At 34.6% G+C, this 24,470-nt stretch overlaps 1 protein-coding gene across 4 annotated transcripts in view; it reads left to right on the top strand.

Annotated features, from left to right (window-relative positions):
• The window catches only part of LOC150095684 (major vault protein-like), a 248,434-nt gene that overhangs the window by 154,786 nt on the left and 69,178 nt on the right, over positions 1–24,470 (top strand). For all 4 annotated transcript variants that reach the window (XM_090409713.1, XM_090409711.1, XM_090409712.1 and 1 more), the window contains exons 8-12: positions 523–672; positions 15,473–15,717; positions 17,802–17,999; positions 18,129–18,270; positions 24,163–24,374. In XM_090409713.1, coding sequence (XP_090265839.1) covers positions 523–672; positions 15,473–15,717; positions 17,802–17,999; positions 18,129–18,270; positions 24,163–24,374 — 947 coding nt within the window. The remainder of the gene's footprint in view (positions 1–522; positions 673–15,472; positions 15,718–17,801; positions 18,000–18,128; positions 18,271–24,162; positions 24,375–24,470) is intronic.

The raw sequence follows: 24,470 nt of genomic DNA, 5'->3' as shown, positions 1-24,470 counted from the left end.
AGACAACAGATGGACAGTCAGAGTTACAAACTGGTATCCGAGAGATACCAAAAGGAAACCTGGAAGACCAGCCTTAAGGTGGGAAGACCCAGTGATTAAGAAAGTTGGAAGAAAATGGAGAAGAAAGGCCCAAGACAGGAATAGCTGGGCTCTTTTTGACCTGCAGTCATGGAGAAATCCAGACTGAAACCACAGGTCCATCAAGGTAATAGCAACCACCATCATAGCAAGAGTCACTTACTATTACAAACTACTGAAAAGTTTCAACCAAAAGATCTGTAGGCATAATTTTGTGTAAAATAAGTTTGCTATAGTGAGAATTATCTGTACTGTGATTCTTCACAAAATTTTATATGCAAGAATTTTTTGAAATTAATAATTGAAAATAAATAATTAGATATCAGATGTTTTTTTGACAAAAACCCATCTGATATCTAATCAGCAGATTACTTTACATTTAAAAATGAATAATTTTAAGAGGGAAAAAGAATAATTGAAGGAAAATTCAAAAATGTGTTTTAGATAGTGCATCGGCAGCCTGGAGATCGATGGATGATTTGTGGTCCAGCAGAATATACTCCTCCAGTAAAAGTTGAGGTTATTACTAAAAGATATGCCATACCTCTGGATGAAAATGAAGGAATATATGTCAGAGATATGAAAACAGGCAAAGTAAGTTTTTATTGCATGTAAATTAGCAAATAGCATGTTTTAATATAAAAACAAGTCTTTCTGTGGGATTCATCTGTTTTTGCAGACATTCAAAGAAATATGATTTATGAGTTTTATTACAAAATATCCTATCCCACTTTCTTTTCATGTTAGGTTCATTTTGCCTCTCATGGATAAGTAACTTTGCTCCTTAGATATGTAATTACTTCTTGTGATAGGACATTTAATTCTGTTAAGCATTGTCTGTCTATAAATTACGTGTTCTTCTAACTAGATTGCAAGAACAAAAAACTAGTTTCAAGAAGAAGAACCCTGCCACTTCCATATGAAACCATCTAACCCACCTTCACTTGTACCTTCAAAGCCCCAATACAGGGATCTGAACCCAAGTTCTTCACCCAAAGGCATTATTGATACCAGCTTAGAGCTATCGTAGCTTTCATTGCAAAATCTCATAGGTATTTTAATAATTTCTGTTGAACAAGTGTATCTTCAAAAAAAAAAAAAAAAAAGATTGAAATTGTATCAGAACTGCAGATCACAAATCTGAAAATTCCACATCTTATGCAGCTGAAAACAGCCTAGTTTATTTAATTCACAAGTATGCAACATTTTCTGCATTATACAATTTAATTATTTTAAATGGCAAAATCATTTTTACATATTATTATCAGATACTCTGTGGAGATCTAATGATGAAATAATATGTAAAAATTACTTTGCTTTTACTTTTAAATTATTTTTTATGGGTGCTAAGGCTTAAGTGCTAGGAGAAACTTGCATTGGAAGCTTAATGAAGTGAAAATAGTACTCAGTGCAAGTAAATACAGTAGAAAAATGGATACTATTCTACCTACTTACCTTTAGATTATGATCTCACTAAATCTCAGATTAAAAAAATAAAAGATCTACTCAAATGACTGTTTTTCTGGCCTTCTGGAATCGCAAAAAAAATTTAAACCCTTCTGTACCCACAATCCCTCACAAGATATATAGTAGATGCTTCAAATTCCCCCTGCTATAAATTATCCAGTTGGTGAAATCTCTTATTCCCCTCATCCTCACTTTACTCTCCATACCACATTATACATAAAACACTTGACTCATTTTAAAATATCTACTGAAGACTAAAAATGGCAACATACCTGAAGTGGAAGAACCAATTTGAAAAACTGTTAAATAATTTATCAGTGAATTTCACTACAGATGCTTTTCTAGAAATAATAATTCTAAAAGAACTTCCCATTATGTACAACAATTTTACAATGCAAGAATTTAAAACTGCACTAAAAACCCAAAAGAATAACAAAATCATCTGATTTCTTATGATCGGAATGCTATTATGGAAGAAAAGAACTTTGGAAATAGCTGTTAATTATCTGTAATAGAGCTCAGCTACATCTTCCAACATTACATCACAAATGCAAGAAGATCTAATAATACCAATACCCAAAAAAGGCAATCTGAACAACCCAGAAAATTACAGAGGAATCATACTGCTTTCTTCCACAGTGAAAATCTATAACAGGATGCTTCTAAACTAAATTGAACCATATGTAACACTTTTTCTACTCAAAATCAAGCCAGTTTCTTGATAAACAGAAACACTGTTTATCAAGAAACATCCCCTGCCTTAGAAGGAGTAAAAGATAAAAACCTTCCCTAAATTATAAACTTCACAGATTTTTCAAAAGTCTGCGATTCAGTCAATAGACAAAGAATGTTAAAAATTCTCAGTTATTGTGACATACTGAGCTTCCTTAGCTCAGTTAGTATAGACGAAAACCCTTTGGTCAGAAAGACCTGGGGTTGATTCGTGTCAGTGACGTCAGGAACCTTTATCCTGGAACCTTTGTCTTTTTCCATAAAAGGTGAGTTAGCTGGTCTCATGGAGGTAGGGTTTTTTTTTTTCACCCAGAAACTTAGGTTTTTTTGTCCCCTAGAACAGGAAACCAGCTCCATGAACACATGCATCTACAGACATAGTACGCGCGCGCGCACACACACACACACACACACACACACACACACACACACACACACACTGAAAGGCATGGGGCTAACTGCCTTATCCTTGGAACGGGTATGGTTTGGAAGGGTAAAGGACAGCTCTGTAACAGGCCACTAGGCCTAATACATAAAAAGGAAGAAGACAACTATGACATACCCTTGAAATTTATCATAGCAATGATATGGCAGAAGCATGACTTCATGCCCTTCACAAGCTACTGTGTCTTTACACAGCATAGTTGATTTGTTCTTTGGCAGTCAGGTATGTCTTCTGTATAATTATAATGGTTAATAGTCCAATACACAAACATCCTACTGATCCTGAGTGTTTTTAGCATGTTGAAATAAAATGTGGCTGCATTCCAACCTTGTGAAATGCTATTACAGCTGCTTGGTTCTCATAATCTCTCCACTGCATGTTTACCCCCCATACAGTTAAACTAGTCTCTCTCTCTCTCTCTCTACTGATAAACACACAAATGTTGGCTGTGCACAGTGCCACTAATGGAACAAGATTTACGCAATTCTGTGGACAGCATGGATGTATGCGAAAGTCGTCATCATATTCCTGCCATGTACCCACAAGGAGTGTACAGGATATGATAGTACTACATGAAAAATTTACATCATTACTAACTTCCTACTACAATTTTCCTCCAAATCAGCCTGTTACTTGTCCAAACTCCAACATTATCAGATCTTATATTTCTATCGTCTAAGGCACTTTGCACTGCATCAATCCACCTATATCTTGGTCTTCCTCTGGGTCGTTTTCCTAACAACCTGGCAGAGAACACTTGTTTGGCTAATCTTTCCTTGTCCATTCTGTTTAAGTGAAAATACCACCTGAGATTAGCTCTGCTAATGCATTCCTGGATGCTAACAATATCAAGTTCTTTCCTAATATCCTTGTTTTTCATATGTTATTGCCATTGATGCGATCTGTTCACGCCTCTAATCTTTCTCAGACTCTCATATCTGTGGTCTCTAGTCTTTAGTCATGTTTTACTTTTGACCCAGCTCTCAGATCCATAAGTTAAAACTGGTTTGAACACTGTCTTGTATAGAGATAATTAGTGTTCTGACTAATTTCTCTCTTATTCCATATGAATTTATTCAAGTGACTTCCTACCATACCAGCTTTGTTGATTCTGTTGTCTATTTCTATATTTAATTTACCATCTTCATTAAAAATCGTGCCTATGTAGCTGAAATGTTTTACTTGTTCCACAGGTTCTCCGTTCACAATGCAGTTGACATTTTCAATGACTCTACCTATTTTCATTGTCTTTGTCTTTTTATTGCTGACCTTCATACCATATCTATTACAACAGTTATTCAATTTAGTCAGGGAATCTTGCAGACTAGTAGCAGATTTATTTAGAAATATAACATCATCAGCATAAAGCAAAGAGCAGACATTAACATCTCCAATTTTGATATCAGGTGTAATACTGCTTTCCTTCATAATGTGATCCATATAGATAATGAATAGCAGAGGGGATAATGTACACCAGATTTAACATTAAACCATCCTTCTGTACTTCATTTCTAACTGCTGACTTACAACTCAAATAAAGACTAAGTATTGCTTGATTTAATGCTCCATTGACACCATATAACTGTAGCATATTGAATAGCTTCTCCCTTGGCACCATGTCATATGCCTTTTCAAGATCGACAAAATTTAAATACAGATCTTTGTTATATTCCCATGATTTCTCAACTATTTGTCATAAAGTGAAGATCTGATCCTGACAGCCTCTATTTGGCCTGAATCCAACTTGTTCTTCACCAAACCTTACTTCCACAATTCTTCTCAACATAAACCGTTTTTTCAAGTATACTTGCATAGATTTTGCCAGGAACACTCAGTAGGGAAATACTTCTGTAATTCTCACATTCAGTTTTATTTCTCTTTTTATATATGGGTACTATGAGAGCTCTACTCCAATCATCGGGAATTCGTCCCTCTGTCCAGGCTTTCTGAACTATGCAGTGCAGCCACTGTAAGACTTTTATACCACCATACTTCAGCATTTCTGGTCGAATATCATCTACTCCTGCTGCCTTTCCACATTTCAAGCCTTTGATAGCTTTTTCTACTTCAAGTATGGATACTTATTCCTGACTGTATGCCTGGTCAGTGTTTTTTACCACTGTGCTATCACTGCTTGTTTCATTTAGCAATTTTTCAAAGTAATTACTTCATACTTCAAGGATATCTTTTTCTCCTGTTTTCATGTCACCTTTATCATCTCCAACTCCTTTTACAGCACTCTTTCCTCCATTTCTAAGCTTCTTCAACAACCTCCAGAATATCTTCCCACCTTCTTGATATTTATTTTCTATGTTCTTGCCAAAGTCCTCCCATGACTTTTGTTTAGACAGTTTTACACAGGGTTTAGCTTTCTTACATTTGTCTCTGTATTCTCTAAGTGCACAAGCTGACTTATTTGCCAGGAACTTTTGATATGGTTTCTTCTTTTCCTTCACTGCCTCTTCTTCTCCTCCTCTTCTCCATGGCAGACACTTCCAGTGTCTACCATGGAGTTTTGATTTTTCCATCCTTGCAGACAACCTCACCACAAGCCTCTCTGGCTGAATCAATCAGGTTTTTCTTCATTGCTTGCCACTGAATCTCCAAGGTTTGGTTCCTGTTCTCAAACTCTTTAATTTTTTCTTCTATAATCTTTATGTATTTTAGTCTACAGTTCACATCTGAAAGCTGCTCAACTTTTATTCACTTTAAAACTTTCTTACATGTTATTCTTTTCAATATGAAATTCAATTTTCTCCTGCTCAAGACTAAATAGTGATCGCTTCCAATTTTAAATCCTCTGTACACTCTGGTGTCCTGCACCAGGGAGAAAACATCACTATCCACAATAACATAGTCAATGAGACTTTTCTTATTCCTAGCCTCTTCTCTCCATGTGAATTTGTGCACATTTTTATGTTGGAACATGATGTTAGTAATAACCAATCCATGTCCTGAGCAGAAATCCAACAGATATTTGCCATTATTATTAGCTTTGCTCTTTTCTCCAAATTTTCCCAAAATATTTTTGTATGTCTCACAATCATTTCCTACTCTGCTATTTAGATCCCCTACAAGGACCAACTTTTCCTTTTTCATTGTGTCAGTTGCTTTTTCTAAAGCGTCAAAAAATTCCTCCACTTCTACCTTAGTAGAACCTTCTGTGGTACCATAGGTACAAATAAGTCTCATTGTCCAGTTCCGCATTCTCATATTTGCCCACATTACTCTACTTGAGACTGACCGCCATTCAAGAAGATTAGCCTCGTATTTAGTGTTGAATACTATAGCTACTCCTTCTTTTCCTTGATTGTCATTGCCTGAATATAACATTTTGTATTGCTCAGAAAGATCTCACCAGATTTTGTCTTTTTTGTTTCAGCCCTCTTATTTCACCCCTATTATGTCGATCTGGTACTTATCTCATTCCTCAGCTAGCTCCATTTCTTTACCATTCAGGCTTCTTATGTTGATCGTACCGATCTTTAACTCTTGTGATGTTAAGTTAGTGGTTGTTTTCAGATTTATTCCAGTAGCTGGCTTTTCGGTGTTGGCCCTGGTTCCCTGGCAAAAACAATTGGAGCCTTGTTTAACCGGGCGACACACCAACCGCATGAAATATTGTCATTTGTACCATCATTTTGTATTTTGGTTTAACCAATAAGAATACAATTTGGTCGGCTAAATCCCAAATTGCCAGCCCATCCTCGTTCGTTCAGTATCCAGGTAGATACCCAACAGGGTTCACCACGAGAAGGTAAGGATGGACATTAGGTCAGAAGCCCTGGTCAGTTCTCCGCATTCCTTTAAAGGCTATGTGGAGGTCTCCTCTCAGTTATACAGCTTTGACCCTTAAGCACCCCGTATGCAAAAGTTGTAACAGTATTTATGGCAAGGTTGTTTATCTGGAGTTGTGTGAGGCAGTTAAGAGACTATGATGACATTTTATTATATCTGTTAACTGTGTGTGTTCTCAAATTAGTTTGTCTGTTCTGTAGGATAAAAAAACTCAAGTTCTACGAGGGGAGAATACTTGTCACCCTACAAGCGTAAGAATGGGTATCATGGCTAGAGTCTATGGTTGGGTTGATAATATCAGGATTTGTTAAGCAAAGTTTAGTTTTAGCAATTAACTTTAATATTACGAACAGGGTGACATGTATTGGGGATAAAACTCACATCTACACAGACAACTGCTACATAATAAGTTAATATTTAAACATCGGTGAATGGTGTTGGATAACAGAACAGATTAGCAAGCAGACAGAAGATTGGATGTGCGATCAAGGTGTCTAACAGAGAAGAGTATCCTAAAAGAAGTAAACTCACCAGGGCACATGTTATAGGGATAAGTTTTAGACTCATTACTGTCTAACGTATATGTTAAACAGTAATGTTTAACATGTAAGTTAGCTGATGTTATGGCTTTCAGGGAGGATTTTAATAGATTGCAAAATTTGGAAGGTAAGGATAGGATGTATATCCTGTCTTAGCCTGGCAAAAGGCACATATATAAAATGAAAGGGTGGGGATGTGGGACCTTATAGTGATGTAGATAATGTGAAATTTAGAAGCCATGTTGAAAAATGGTTAAGACAAACTGCTTGTGGCAATGAGGAAAAGGTCCTTACCTGTAGAAATAAAGAGGCAATAGTAAGGTGTTTAATAATGCTACGTGTTAGTCCAAATGTCTATTAAAAATTAGATCACATCTGTAATGGTTTGAGAAAAATTGTCTATGAGGACAGATTTAAGGAATGCTATTTCCAATGCTTGTTATATAAGAGAGATAACATGACAGACATAACTTGGTAGTAATGGGGGAGGGGAAAAGATTAATGCAGAAGACATTTTTCATTGAGTCTAGGGAAATGTGAACAAGACAAGAGATCATACCCTAGAGTTTTATAAGGAGGGCATGATTAGAGCTCACCAATATTTAACAGAGACATTTAAATGCCCAGCAACACACAACTATGTCAAACAAGGAGACAAGATTGGTCACTTTCTGTGGGCACTTGTTGATAGCCTAGGATGTGCATTTGGATCTCAAAGTATCACTGTTTCCCACATTTTGGAAATATTTGTCACTTAGTTATAAATTAAATTACATTTGCCAAGAACTTATATTTTTGTTTTATCCTTTGTTCAAGTGTAAGCAAACAAAATTTACACGAGAAGTATCTTCACTTTTGTTTGCTTACACTTTTGTAAAGGATGAAACAAGAATATAATTTCCTAGCAAATTTAACTTAATTTATAATTGAAAAAAAAAATCTTTCCTACATCTGTTTCTAATTTAATTTTAATAATAAGGTGGTATATCTTTTTGCTACTTTCATATGGAAAATATGACTTCTGCATTAATTCAACTTTAGTATCACCAGTCCTTATTGCACTAGTCAATAATGAATAAATGTAGAAGGCCAAACTCTCTATAGATTGTGTTCTGGAATTCCAGGGGAAAAAATGTGATAACTACAAGAATTTACAACACACTATAGTGATGAGATAATTCTTGTAAACAAAATGCACCTTCAGCCTGCTGACAATTCAATGCTAGAGCTATGTTCTGTACCTCAATGACAGACCCAATGCTGGGTGGAGAGAGGAGTGGAACAGCCATATTTTTTTGTCAAGCCCAATATAGAACACAATGAAATTGTAAATCCTGCCAATACCAACATAGAAATCACAGGAGTGGAAATCAACTGCAAATGCAGGATCCCTGAGAATTGAAAATATACTCCATATATATATATATATATATATCTCCAAACAAATAGTTCTGGAAGCAGACTTGACTGAAATTATAGACACAAATGAAATGGTGGGAACAGTGCCAGTAGCAGCAGATCTGGATGCTAAGCACACAACGTGGAATAGTGGAACTACATATCGAAATGGTAGAACCCTCAATAACTTTTCTGCCATCAGAAACAGTGATTATAGGATCTCTAGAACCCATGTACTACAATATGGCAGTATTTCCTGATGTCCTTGACATAGCAATACTACAAAATAACAAGCATCAATACCAAATAAGTATGATGGATGACCTCAGCTCTGACCACAATCCAGTATTAGTTTAACTGGACTTACAACATGAAAATATGCCGAATCAGGTTCCAACCATCAACTGGATAAAACCGACAACCACTCTACATGAATCTGTTAGTCCCCAGTTCCAGTTATCGACTAAAGGATGGGATGGTCGATGACTGAATTTCTAGCTTAGAAAAGCAGATAACTGCAATAATAGTTGCTACAATGGATGTGCCAAACACAAACTCTAAGACTACTGGATGAGATTAAAAAACCTGATCTGTGAAAAAACAGAGCCAGGTGCATGCTGACCCCAGAATACTGACATGCACTTCATAGGACTACAAAAGAAGTTTGATATGGGCTTATAAACTAATGAAATCAACAGTAGGAGACAAAAGTTCAGTCCTTAAAAACAGAGGACCAGAAGCTGTGGAAAGTGACCAAAAACCTCTCCCACCAATCCAGTGAACATGGTCTGGGTTACTGTGATGTAACAAATTGAAGCTTTTGCCAACAGCCTAGAAAAGTAGTATAGTCCAAACTACACCAATGCAGATCTTTCTAGTCTAGCCATAAATACCATTACAATACAAAAACCACTCATCTATTAGTAAATCATTTACATTTAACAATATATTTCTGTATTGTTATAACCGTTAATAGTCTGATACACAAACATCCTACTGATTCAGAATGTTTTTAGCATGTTGTAAGTAACAAGTGGCTGCATTCCAATCTTGTGAAATGCTATTACAGCTACATGGTTCTCATAATCTCCCTAATGCATGTTAACCTATACAGCTAGACAACTCTCTCTAACATGCAAATGTTGGTTACACACAGTACCACTAATGTACCTGGGCTTGCACAATTCTATGGGCAGGACAGGAGTGTGTGGAAGTTCATCATCATTATCAAATACCTGATATGTATCCTCAGTAGTGCACAGGATAATTATGATAGTACTACATAAAAACGTTCCACTGTCACTAACTTCCAGTAAAAAGTTATCCATCAAATTAAACTGTTATCTGTCAAGATTCCAGTGTGATCAGATCTTATATTTCTGTCTTAAGGCTCTGTCTACTGTATCAATCCATCTACATCTTGGTCTTCCTGCCAACCTTGTTTTGCTATTCTTTCTTTTCATGTTCTGTTTAAGTGATTACTGCCATTGTTGCCATCTGTTCACTCCCATAATATTTCTCAGAAGTCTATACTCTTTGATGTTTTATTTCTAACCCAGCTCTCAGATCCATAAGTTAAAATTGGTTTGAATACTGTCTTTCATACATTTAGTGTTTTGACTAAAATTTCTTTCTTATTCCATACAAATTCAGCTGACTTCCTACCATACCATACCATCTCTACTAATTCTGTTGTATATTTCCATATTCAATTTGCCTTCAATGGTGCTTAAATAGCTGAAATATTTTACTTGCTCTATCATCATCATCAAATTCCTGCAATGTACCCTCAAGGGGCGTACAGGATATGATAGTACTAAATGAAAAATTTACATTATTACTAACTTCCTATCTACAATTTTCCTCTAAATCAGTCTGTTACTTGTCAAGACTCCAATATTACCAGATCTTATATTTCTATCTTCTAAGGCACTTTTTACCATATCAATCCACCTATATCTTGGTCTTCCTCTGGGTTATTATCCTGCCAACCTGGCAGAGAACACTTGTTTTGCTAATCTTTTCTCTCCTATTCTGTTGAAGTGACCACCTGAGATTAGCTCTGCTAACACATTCCTGGATGCTGATAATGTCAAGTTCTTTCCTAATATCCTCATTTTTAATATGATATTGCTATTGATGCCATCTGTTCGTACCCCTAATCTTTCTCAGAACTCTCATATCTGCAGCATGTAGTCTTTGGTCAAGTGTTTTACTTCTAACCCAGCTCTCAGATCCATAAGTTAAAACTGGTTTGAACACTGTCTTGTATACAGCTAATTTAGTGTTCTGACTAATTTCTCTCGTATTCCATATGAATTTATTCAGTTGACTTCCTACCATACCAGCTTTATTGATTCTGTTGTCTATTTCCATATTTAATTTACCATCTTCACTAAAAATAGTGTCTAAGTAACTGAAATGTTTTACTTGTTCCACAGGTTCTTCATTCATAATGCAGTTGACATTTTTTTTCAATGATTCTAGCCTATTTTCATTGTCTTTGTCTTATTATTGCTAACCTTCATACCATATCTATTACAGCAGTTATTCAATTTAGTCAGTCAATCTTGCAGATTTGGAGTGGATTTATTTAGAAGTATAGCATCGACCGCATAAAGCAAAGTGCTGAGATTAACATCTCCAATTTTGATATCCAGTTTAATACCACTTTCTTTCATATTGTGATTCATATAGATAATCAACAACAGAGAGGATAATGTACATCCTTGTCTGACACCAGATTTAACATTAAACCATCTTCGTATATTTCCTTCAATTCTAACTGCTGACTTACAACTCAAATAAAGACTAAGTATTGCTTGATATAATGCCCCATTGACACCATATAACTGTAGTGTATTGAATAGCTTCTCTCTTAGCACCTTGTCATATACTTTTTCCAGATCTATAAAAGTTAAATACAGATCTTTGTTATATTCCCATGATTTCTCAACTATTTGTCATAAAGTGAAGATCTGATCCTGACAGCCTGTATTTGACTTGAATCCAGCTTGTTCTTCTCCAAGCTTTTCTTCCACAGCCCTTCTCAACCGTTTCTCAAGTATCCTTGCATATATCTTACCAGGAACACTCAGTAGGGAAATACCTCTGTAATTGTCACATTAAGTTTTATTTCCCTTTTTATATATGGGTACTATGAGAGCTCTGCTCCAATCATCGGGAATTCGTCCCTCTGTCCAAGCCTTCTGAACTATGCAGTGCAGCCACTGTAAGACACTTATACCTCCATATTTCAACATTTCTAGTCGAATATCATCTACTCCTGCTGCCCTTCTACATTTCTAGCTTTTGATGGCTTTTTCTACTTCAAGTATGGATATGTATTCCTGACTGCATGCCTGTTGAGTGTTGTTTTACCACTGTTGTATCACTGCTTGTTTCATTTAGCAATTTTTCTAAGTAATTACTCCATACTTGAAGGATATCTTTTTCTCCTGTTTTCATGTCACCTTTATCATATTCCAACATAAAAATGTGCACAATTTCAAATCCTCTGTACACTCTGGTGTGCCCTGCACCAGGGAGAAAACATCACGATCTACAATAACATAGTCAATGAGACTTTTCTTATTCCTTGCCTCTTCTCTCCATGTGAATTTGTGCACATTTTTATGTTGGAACATTGTGTTAGTAATAACCAGTCCATGTCCTGAGCAGAAATCCAATAGGTATTTGCCATTATTATTAGCTTTGCTTTTTTCTCCAAATTTTCCCAAAATATTTTTGTATGTCTGACAATCATTTCCTACTCTGCTATTTAGATCCCCAACATGGACCAAATTTTCCTTTTGCATTGTGTCAGTTGCTTTCTCTAAAGCCTCAAAAAATTCCTCCACTTCTAATCTTAGTAGCACCTTCTTTAGGACCATCGGTTTACTATTCAGGACACAGTTGATGTTTTCAATGTTTCTTTCTATTTTCATTGTATTTGTCTTTTTATTTCTGATTTTCATACCAAACGTTTTACAACAGTTATTCAATTTAGTCAGGAAATCTTGCCGACTTGTACTGGATTTATTTAAAAGTATAGAGCTAAGATTAATATAGCCAATTTTGATTTCAGATTTAATACCACTTTCCATCATAATGTGATCCATATAGATAATGAATAACAATGGAGATAATGTGCACCTTTGTTGGACATCTGATTTAACCTTAAACCATCTTCCTGTACCTCCTTCAATTCAAATTGTTGACTTACAGCTTAACTGTATCTTGGCACTTTGTCATATGCCTTTTCCGCATACTTAAATACAATGTGTCATGCTAGTTTCATTTTTTTTTTTTGTAGAATTTTATTTATGAAGGTAGTATTTGTGAACTGCCTTAATGATATCAAAAATACTAAATGTAATTCTGTCTGATTTCAAGTTATATATGTTTGCTTGTTTTGAGTAGATTTTGCCAGCTGGGAAGTAGCTACAAATTGGTCAAAGTACAATATTTTTTACTTAATAAAAAAAATAACTTTCTAAGCAAAATCTTTTAACTTGAAGAAAACACATAAAAACAGGTGTAATATAAAGGGCCATTATAGTAATAAAATTAATGTAGCAAATTCTATTTTCCTAACAAAAAAAAAAAAAATGTTTTTTTAATATTCTCCCTATCTTTATTATTTATTGACTTCTCCTAATTGGAATAGTTCTCACACGAAGGAAATGTTCTTCAAACAACAACGACAACACAGCATCACTGATTGCTTTATTGAATTCCTATTGATTTATGGGAACATTTGATTAAAAAATGGAGGGGAAAAGAAGGCTCATCGCAAGCAAGTTTTTGCATAATTTGCCCAGCCCTGTACCTAAGTACACACTCACATACATACACATTAAATATATATACATTATTTAAATCTTAGAATAAGCTTCCATTGAATATAATAATAAACAAGTTATATCAACAGAAGAAAAAAGTATTCTTCTGTTGATATAACTAAAAGTATTCAGCAAAGGATTTAATTTTATATATGTCCATATAACATACAGAGAACATTATTATCTAAAATAGGAAGGGCTTCTCCAAGAGGTTAACTTATTACATCTTTAATCGGTCTTCATTAGAAAAAAAAGCAGGAATTTTTCCTCCTATATATTCTTCATGTATCTGTCTATAAAAAACATCTGTAATGCCCTAAAATTTGAGTAAAAAGCCAGTGACATTATGAAAGGTGCACTCCTAAACAAAAATAGGCTAAATAGCCATAAAAAAATAATATTTACTTAAAGGAGTAACATGGGAATTTTCCCAGAAATAATACCTATAAAAGCAAAACCATTTGCGAGACATTGTTATCCTGGGGAACAATGAGCATGAAAAACTTTAAGGGAAAATATTAACATAGTAATTCTTTCAATAGATAAAAGGAAGCCAGCATAATCCTTGATAGAGAGGACTATTATTATAATACATTACTTACTACTTATGGTAACTTAGCTAAATCATACAAAAACTGAAAGAGATCCTACATGAGAACTCCAAAATCGTACCAATAATTTACTCAAAACAACTGTAGAATTCACAAGAGAAATGAGACTATCATAATTTCTTGTTTATGTGATGTACCCAAAATACATGAAAGGAAAAAAGTACCCTTTGAGATCTGTCATTGAAACTGTTGGCTTGTTTTCTTATAAGTTGTCAAAACATTTAGCTAAATCATTAAAAAACTTGACAGGCTTACAATTTTTATATCAAGAACGTTAAACATTTTGTTTTTATTATAAAAGATATACACCTTAAGAAATGAAATCATGGTAAGCTTCTGTTTCTTCCCTTTTTACAATTTTTTCTACTGAAGAGGTAATTAATTGTTGGAAGACACTCTAGAAAAAGTCATGACACTCCGAAAACATTGTATTAACTCTGGTTACTTTATATACCAATACACTGTCTGCAAATAAAACTTTGGCTTTGCAATGGGAACCCCTCTTTTCTCCTATCCTAGCAAATATTTATTTGGAAACATTTGAGGAACAAGCCATGAACATTTCCCATTATTGCTAAACTTGGTAAAGATACATTGATGATGTTTTCTTGATATTCAGTTATAATCAGGACTCAGTGCAAGAGTTCTTAAATCATTGGAACTGCTTACGTTATAAATCTAATTCAAGGTAAAGTTGGAAACCAGTGGTTCTCTTATCTTCCTAGATGTCAGATGTACTCATTCTTTTGAAAGATTGAAGATTACAATATACAAAAAATCAACCCATATGCCAGCAGATATTTCACTGCCCACTTTCATCATTATTGACTCCAATGTGTCTTAAAAAATTCTTTCAGCCACTTTTCAGAAGAATGGCTATGATTAAAAAAAAAAAAAAAAAAAATTCTGTTCTATTTAGAAGAATTTAATTGTTTGTCTTCTTTGTTTCAGTAACATTGATTATGTTGGCATAGTTTTACTCTAATTATGTCAATTTCATGCTTTTCCATTGATGTGTCATTGATGGTACCTATCTAGAATTCTGCAGACATTAAGATATAGTTTGAGTTTGTTCTATTAGCAACATTTCACTGTTCACCTGGTTTCTTGATGAAAGCATTGAGGTCATGGAGTGGAACTTTGTTTAACTAAGTGATTCCTCAGCTGACATGACATTTCATATCTTGTACCATTATTGTCTTTTTTTTTAGCCAATACAGAATACAGTTTAATCTACTAAACGACAAACTGTCAGCTCACTTTTGTTTCATTATCCCATTAGATACTGACTGGGTGTACCATGTGAAAATCAGGATTGGACATTAAGTCAGAAGTCCCTGTCAATTCTCAGCGTTCTTTAAAAGACTATATGGAGATCTCTTTCCCAGTCATCTAGTGTTAATCTTTATGTGATCCCTGTTTGCTGTATATAAATGAATTTCACAATTTTAGTTTTTTTCAAAATTTTATTTTTCACAAGTAAATAACTATTTAAAGCATAGTTATTTAAATTATAAGTGATTTATTATTTTATTTCATTATCATATATGAAATTTTTAGGTTCGTGCCATTTGTGGGGCAACATATATGCTTAATCAAGATGAAGAACTTTGGAATAAAGAGCTTCCTCCATCAGTGGAAAAACTATTGCAAAGTAATAGAGATCCTCTAGCAGATCGTGGGATGTACAGAAAAGCACCTGATGATGTTTCTCTTCCAACTAGAGATAAAACAAAAGTAGTATCATTTAGAGTTCCTCATAATGCAGCTGTTCAAATTTATGACTATAAGGAAAAGAAAGCCAGGTAAATTCATATTTGTTGATTTATTATCTTAGTTTGTGATACTCTTTTGTTACACAGCATGCATATAGACACAATTTGATAATTAAAATGTTGATAATCTGTTAATTAATTTAAAAATCTTGATTGCATTACATTTTTAATTGATGTTAATTAATGATATACAAGTAAAAAGTAAATGCAATCAAAATTTTTTAAATGTATTAAAAAAAAAAGATGTATAAAAGCTAGTAAATAATTATGGGGGTGCTCTGAAAAGTTCTCAGCCTTGACCATAGATGGCAACACTATCTGCAAGTTTTTTTTTTTTCTCTAAGTTGGTACATCTGTCATAAGCATCATGTGAAATTGCAAGTCATTCTATCAAGTAGTTTGTTTTATACAGTTGCCTGAAGCAAAAGTGTTGTCTGTATCCCTTGAAAAGGATAAAATTGAGTATCATGCAGTTATAAAATTCTTTGTAAAAGAAGGTTTAACTCCAAAAGAAATTAATTCGAAGTTCATAAAAGTTTATGAGCACTCTTCTCTTTTGTTTTTGACAATTAAGAAATGTGCTGCCGAGTTTAAACGTGGTCGTACCAGCCTTGAAGATGATCCACGTGAAGGACGTCCAAAAAATGTAACAACATCAGAAATCATTGATCAAGTGCACGATATGGTATTGGATAACCGGCGAGTCAAAGTGCATGAAATTGCTGAGACTATAGGCATTTCAAAATAACGTGTAGGATATATTTTGCATGGAGAATTGCAGAAATAAAAAAGCTTTGCGCCAGATGGGTGCTGTGCTTGCTCACAGCAGATCAAAAATGCACTCCCATGAAAATTTCTGAACAGTGCTTCAAGCATTTTAACAAGAATAAAACTGATTTTGTGCATCGATTTATTACTATTGATGAGACTTGGATTCACCATTACATACCAGAATCCAAATAGCAGTTAAAACAGTGCACTGAAACCAGTTGTTCAGCGCCAAAGAAGACAAAGTCGTTTCCATCAGCAGGAAAGGTCATGGCATCGGTGTTTTGGGATATTGTTTATTAATTATTTTGAAAAGGGTACAACAATAACTGGGGAATATTATTCCAATCTTTTAACTAGACTAGAAGAAAAAATTTGCGAGAAAAGACTCGGTTTGGAGAAGAAAAAAATCATCTTTCATCAGGACAATGCACCTGCCCACAAAGGTGTTTTAGGAATGGGAAAATTAAGGGATCTGCACTATGAATTGTTGGAACATCTGCACTAATCCCCAGATTTGGCTCCCTCTGACTTCTATCTTTTCCCAAAACTAAAACTCTTCCTCGCTGGTCAGTGTTTTTATTCAAATCATGAGGTGATTGCTGCTGTAGAGAGGTATTTTGGAGATCTTACTGAGAGTATAGGGATGGGATAATGGTGCTGGAGCATCGCTGGAATAAATGTATTAGTCTTAAGGGAAATTATGTTGAAAAATAAAAATAATTTTGAAATTATAAATTTGTTTTTCAGACCACCCTCGTACATTAAATAATGTTCAGTAAAAGTCAGAAATGAAATGTAAAAATATATTAGAATAAAATAAATATTAACAATTCTTTTGTAAAAGGATACATAAATAGTTCATTTCTGACCATTAAATGGCATTCTAATAAAAAATAAAATAAAATAACTTTGATTATTATTTTTTCTTTTAATGTGCTTAAATGGTGAGCAGCACTCATTATGCTAGATTTATGAACATTGCCATTTTAAATTAACCAATTTGAATTTAAAATTAAATGCTACATTTTGAGCTACGTCTTGGTCATCTTGGATGTGTAGTGTATACACACACACTTACTCACTTTCTACTCCAAAACATCTTAATACTGTACTACTGTAAGATGTATGTCTAGTAACAGTTGACTTTGACCTCTAGTGACAAAAACAAATTACACTATAATTCAGTAAATTATATAATTTACTTTCTACAGATAACTCATTTCAATATTCAGGCAAATACTGAATGTGTTAAAAAGGTAAAAAGGTTAAAATCATTATGGGAAGGGTCACATGAAGGGAGGTATATGATTATTTTATTAATTTCTATTCTTTATTATATTTAGAGTTATGTTTGGGCCTGATTTGGTAATGTTGAAACCTGATGAACAGTTCACTCAGCTGAGCTTATCTGGAGGTCATCCAAAACAACCAAATATGACCCGCTCACTCTGCCTTCTGCTTGGTCCTGATTTCTGTACAGATATCATCACTGTGGAGACTGCTGACCATGCCCGTTTGTCATTGAAACTCTCATATAATTGGTAATATGCTTTATTTTAATATAAACTATGACAGGATTTACTGATTATTGAGAGAACTTTGTTCGTATTTAATAAATAACCATATTTCAATATTTATTTATTTATTTATTTATTGTTATACTTTCTCAGGTATTTTGATTTAGAAGATAAAAGTGAAAAAATTGGAATAAAATTATTCAGTGTTCCTGATTTTGTTGGTGATCTGTGTAAAGCAGTAGCTTCCAAAGTACGGGGTGCTGTTGCTAGCGTCAACTTTGATGATTTCCACAAGGTAAGCTTTTAATATTTTAATATATATCTTTGTAGTTAAAGTTCTAGTAATCCGACTTCATTTATGCACATTGAAAAAGTAGGATTCCTTTAATAGTACTTTGTGATAATTTTCTCTTGCTAAAATTTGATGCTCACTCATTAGTTGACAGAGTTCTTCAAGTGTTGAAGTTGATTGTTGATGACATTCTTTGTTACATTAGACAATGCTGAGGTGAAAGTAATAGGCCAACAGTTTGGTGATAGACACCTACCAGATATTTTGGAATTAGCTGTGTATAGGTTTGCTTTCAGTAGATGCTAGCTGAGTATAATATGGTTTAGAAATTATAAGGAATAGGTATTAGTTCATGAGTACATCTCTTGAGCACAATTGGTGGTATACCATTAGGACCAGATGTGTGGTCTGATCAAATCCTTATACAAGGGATTTCCAAAAAGTAAGGTAACGTTTTTTTTTTCTCGAGGATGTTTAATAATAGGAAATTGAAATTATACATCAAGAAGTAAGTGAACATGCACTACTTCTCTACAAAGTCTCCAAATTTATTGATGCACTTGTCCCATCAATTGATCAATTTATCAATACCAGTACCAAAGAAGTCTGTGCCCACACACAGTAACCAACATTGCACCATCTGATGAATTTCCTCATCCATTGTGAAATGCTTTTAGGAAAAGTATTTCTTGAAGAGCCTGAATAAATGGAAGTCAGAAGATACTAAATCTGGGCTGTGGTAGTGAGGGGGGAGGAAGTGGCAGAGTTCCAATGATTACAGCAGCAACCCGTCAGGAGTGGTATGTTCAGTGTGGAGTAGGCTAAATAAATGGAAGTCAGAAGGTGCTAAATCTGGGAGTGTTGGGATGGGAGGATGTGGCAGAGTTCCCAATGATTACAGTGGCGACTAGTCACGAGTGGTGTGTGGAGTGATATTGTCATGCACCAAAATCATGCTGCTTATTAGGGGTCCTGGACGTTTTGCATAGTTTGTGAATGTTGCACAGTAAAGCTCTGCATCAATTGTTCCTCCCTTTGGCAAAAATCCACCAGCAGAACAGCTTGACGATCCCAGAATATTGTGGTGATGACTTTTTGGACAGTGGGACAGTTTTGAATTTTTTGGCACATGAAATAATGGATGTTTCCAGGTCATGGAGTCATCTTTGCTCTCCAGGGTAAAGTGATGAACCCATGTTTCATCTCTTGTGACTAGGCAATCGAGAAAATCTTCACCTTTGTCACTATATCACAATATATTCTCCAGACATGGAGAATATATTGTGATATATATGCGTTTGCCTTGTGCTCCTCTGACAGTTGTCGGGCACTCAGAAGGCTTACACATTTCAAAAACCAGGGACATTGTGAACAATTTCTTAAGCAGTGAACTTACTCAAGTTTAGTTGTATAATTTCATGCAGATTCATTCACTGGTCTTCAAGAATGATGTCAAATGTTGTCTTCTGCCTTGCTCAATGAAGGCCTGCCCACCCAATGTTGATTTTCAATGTCACCATGGCCCACTTTAAATTCATTGCACTAAAAGCACACATGCTTCTTTGACATCATCTTTTTGCCATACACAGCAGCCAGTTCACAGTGAATGTCACTTGGTGGTCTCTTTTGCTTGCAAAAAATTAATAACTTCACAAACACCTGTTTTGGACCACATTCACAGTGTAGTTGCCATCTTGCAACTGTTATTATCTATGAGGTGACAGTAGCACCACACTGCAATAAGTCTTTTTGAACGTTATTAACAGTTCTGTCTGTCCACAGTGTTTTATCTCATTCTCTTTCATCACTATTAAAAAAAGTGTTACCTTATTTTTCAGAAACCACTCATATAATGAAATCATAATAACATTCTTACTTCTACATGCATTCTCTGCATCATTCCCATAATATGAATTGAATTCACAATTTTAGCAAAATATACCCAAAATTTCAAGTCTTATCTCCCCCACCGAGGGATTCCTCATCTCTTCTAAGATATCTCCACTAATCTTATTTGCTGCATTCCATCTGTTCTTCCCAAACTAAAATGTTACACTTCATCGAACTCATAGTCCCATTCAGAAAGTTCATTTAAATCTTCTTTCAAAGCTACAACATCCATTGTACTCCTCATAGTTCTCTCTAACTTTGCATCATCTGCAAACAACTGTATATCACATTCAAGCCCTTCCAGATATCATTTGCACATACAAATTAAACAGTAATGATCCCAAAATAGATCCTTGAGGCAAACCACTGGTGACCTTCCTTCTCCTCTGGGGTATTCCCCCCCCCCCATACACAACTTACTGATACCTATCAAACAACCAATCTGCAATTCGATGCACTAGTCTACTATCCAATTCCAATTTAATTATCAACTTGTCATGTGGCAATCTATCAAAGGCTGGGCTGTAGTAAAATCTAAATACACCACTGTGAACCTGTCACCTTTTTATAGTAAGTATTGAGAACTCAGTATTGGTCATTTAAACATCTCTTTAGCTTAATCATAACTTTCCTAATGGTAAAAGTTTAGGAAACTTACATGAAATAAATTTATTAGTTGTAAAATTGTTGCCTATATATCATAGGTATCTTTAGTAGATTAATAATGGAACTCAGTATAAAATTACAATAAAAGAATTATTTTCAAAAAGCACCACTATAGCACTAATAGAACAAAGATGGTCAGCAGAATTCCCAATGACTTAAAAAAAAAATTACAGTAATATAATCATCAGGAATTTGGATAAAAATTATATATTTCCCATAAAGGGAATAACCAAAGGCAATCAGATCTGTTAAGTTAAGTTGGTGCAGAAATGTTTCGCAGCTCTCTGTAAGCACTCTATAAGGAATCTACTGCTATATAAAAGCTTAATTTTCTTCTAAAAAAAACTCTGTTTAGTTCAAATGGCATGTTATTTTATGCCAGACAGTTCGAGTTCATGGTACTGAATGTGAGATTTATGTTCTTTATGCCAGATGGCTATAGATCTGCAAGACTGCCTACAAATCCCATGATCCCATGCTCCTGTAGTAAGACAAACTACAGGAGCATGGGATCTGGTAGACAGATGGAAAGTTAAGTGGAGAAACCTTGTCTTTAGGTGAAGAAAGAAAAGTAGAAATCTTCCTGCCAGGACAAAAGTATACTACAATATTAAGAGGAAGAACTTCAGCTAAAGACAAGCTTTCTCTGAAGATATCATTCAGAAATCCCTTGTACATAAGAGTGAAATCTGCATGATATCTTCAGGAGATCTAGAGTGGGTGTCTAAAGCTGTTAAAGGCTTTCTTAATAAAAGATTCATTAAAGCTATCTTTTATAAAAGTAAACTTGATATAATTCAATTTCTGTTGTAAAAGGGCTTCAGTGAAAAACAAATATTATGAGCACAGTGTAACAGGTTTTACTGTCTTGTACACTGATAATCATTGGAATAATCAGATACTATTAATTCACTTAAACAAGATTTTCACTCCTACATCATCAAACACATCCATGATAATTCTCATCATCATCCTAGTCAAAAGAATGGAACCATTAAACCTTATTGCATCATGCTCATATTGTTTATTCCATTGAAGACTTTTACATCAGGAATTGAATTATATCAATCTGCTTTTATGAAAAATAGCTTTAATGAATCTTTTATTAAGAAAGACTTTGACAGCTTTAAGGATTTCTGAATGTATAGCTGAAGTTCTAAATCCACTCAATATTGTAGTACAGTGATACCCCGAAGTTATGCGGTAGGTGGGACCAACGAAAAGCACGTAAGTCGAATTCGCGTAACTTGGGGTATAATTTTGCATGTAATTTATATACACAAACATGCAATTGGGACCAAAGGTTTAAAAAAACACCTATATTTTTTAAGAAATATACAGTAGTCATAATTGTAGTTTTTCGTACATAAAAAAAAAAGAACGTTATTTCGATGTCGATGGTTTCATAAAATCTAATAGATTCGTCTGATGGCATAATGTCTTTTTCTTATCATGCAAAATTTCTTCATAGCAAGCCAGTGATTTTTTTATTCCTTGCCTTGTGGCTACAATTCGTTCCTCGTTAGAATCTATGTCCTCCAAAATCTGTAAACCCTTCTTAATTAAGCTGAGATCTTCTGTTAATTTTGCAGTTGTCATGTGCTTTTCTGGTAAAACTGGATCTGAGGTTTCGGTCTCTTCAGTAGCGCTTTGCTTATGCATCTCTATGAGCTCGTCGATTGTAAGCTCCTTGCTATGTGAGTCTAACAGCTCGCTGACATCTTCATTGTCGACTTCTAAATCTAATTGCCTGGCAAGGTTGACAACTTCTTTTATTGCCTCAGCAACTTGATCAGTTTCTGGCAACATTTCTGTTTCGCATTTAAAAAAGGATGGACAAAATTTTTTCCAGACACCATTCAAGGTTTTTTGGGAAATTTCACCCCAAGAATCTCAGATAATCCTTACAGCATCTAAAACATTAAACTGTTTCCAAAACTCTTTAACAGACAGTTGCTCATTTTGCCTCATAGCTTCATTCAGACTTGCAAACAAATGCCATGTGAGGTACGCTTTGAATGTTTTGATAACTCCTTGCTCCATCGGTTGAAGTAAGCTGGTTATATTTGGAGGCAAGAAAACAACTTTTACACGTGGATCAAAATCAATTAAAGTTGCAGGAGGGTGACCAGGTGCATTATCAGTAATGAGCATAACTTTAAACGGAATTTTTTTTAAACTGGCAATAACGTTCAACTTCAGGTATGAAGTGGTGATCAAACCAGTCTTCAAAAATAGAAGCTGTCACCCAAGCTTTAGAATTTGACTTCCAAATCACTGGCAAGCCAGCTTTAGATTTTTTTTTTCAGAGCTCTTGGATTTTCGGAGCGATAAATTAAGAGAGGTTTTAACTTGTAATCACCAGCTGCATTACTGTCAACCTGTCTTTGGTAGCCTTAAAGCCAGGAAATGTTTTTTCTTCACATGCGATGAAAGTTCTCTTAGGCATCTTTTTCCAGAACACGTCAGTACTTGTCCACAGCATGTGCGACCAGCACGGAAAGATACGACTAGTGGTGAGGCGTGATGGGAATACATACATATAAGAAACCGCATAACTCCGGATTCACGTAAGTCGTGGTATGACTGTATTCTTTTGTCTAATCAGGAAGATTTCTACCTTCCTTCCTTTACCTAACGACATGCTTTCTCCACTCATCCTTCAAGGTATCTACCAGATTCCATGCTCCTTTAGATCTGTAGCCATCAACAGTTCCAGTACCATGAACTGGAACTGTCTGGCCTAAAATAACATGCCATCTTAACCAGAGTTTTTTGGAAAGAAAACTAACCTTTTACATATCAGTAGATTCCTTATAGAGTGGTTACATGGAGCTGTGAGACATTTCTGCACTGACCAAACTTAAAGAGATTTGATGGCCTTCTTTATGGAAAATATTATATCATTTTTATCCAAATTCCTGATGATTATATTACTGTAATTTTTGTTTTTTTTTTAATCATTGGGAATTTTACTGGCCATCTTTGTTCTACTAATGCTATAATGGTGCTTTTTGAAAATGATTCTTTTGTAATTTTATACTGTTTCATTATCCATTGTTCCATTATCAATGTTCCATTAATGTACTAAGGATGCTTATGATATGTATGCGAAAATTTTACATAATTTTAATTATGTAAAATTTACATAAGTTTAAGTTTCCATCTTTAAGTTTTCTAAATATTTCAACCTAAAAGCAGCGGTGTTAAAAGTTCTTAAATATCATGTTCATTCTAGTTCCATTTAATAAGAGAAATTCTTGAATTTCTCAAAAGTCTTAGATTTGTGATAAATTATCCAGTATTTTTAATGGTTAACTGTAATTTTCTTTGTTACAGAATTCAGCAAAAATTATCCGATCAGCTGTATTTGGTTATGATGAAAAACAAAAAATTCGGACCTCTTACAAGTTCCCACAAAATCATTTAATTATTACTTGTGTTGATATTCAGAGTGTTGAACCTGTTGACCAGCGGACTCGTGATTCACTTCAAAAATCTGTTCAGCTTGCCATTGAGATTACTACCCAGAGTCAGGAGGCTGCAGCAAGGTAAGCAGCATACTTGTATGTTGTGACATGATCAATCTAAAATTCAAACCTCTTACAAGTAAAAGTAAACTACGCATAACTAACAAATCTCCATGC

The sequence above is a fragment of the Typopeltis vanoorti genome, chromosome 20 (genome assembly GCF_054136105.1).
Source record: "Typopeltis vanoorti isolate ZY-2024b chromosome 20, IOZ_Tvanoo_1.0, whole genome shotgun sequence".
Lineage (NCBI taxonomy): Eukaryota > Metazoa > Arthropoda > Arachnida > Uropygi > Thelyphonidae > Typopeltis > Typopeltis vanoorti.
The sequence above is the reverse complement of the archived record's forward strand: the minus strand, read 5'-3'. Positions and strand labels throughout refer to the sequence as shown.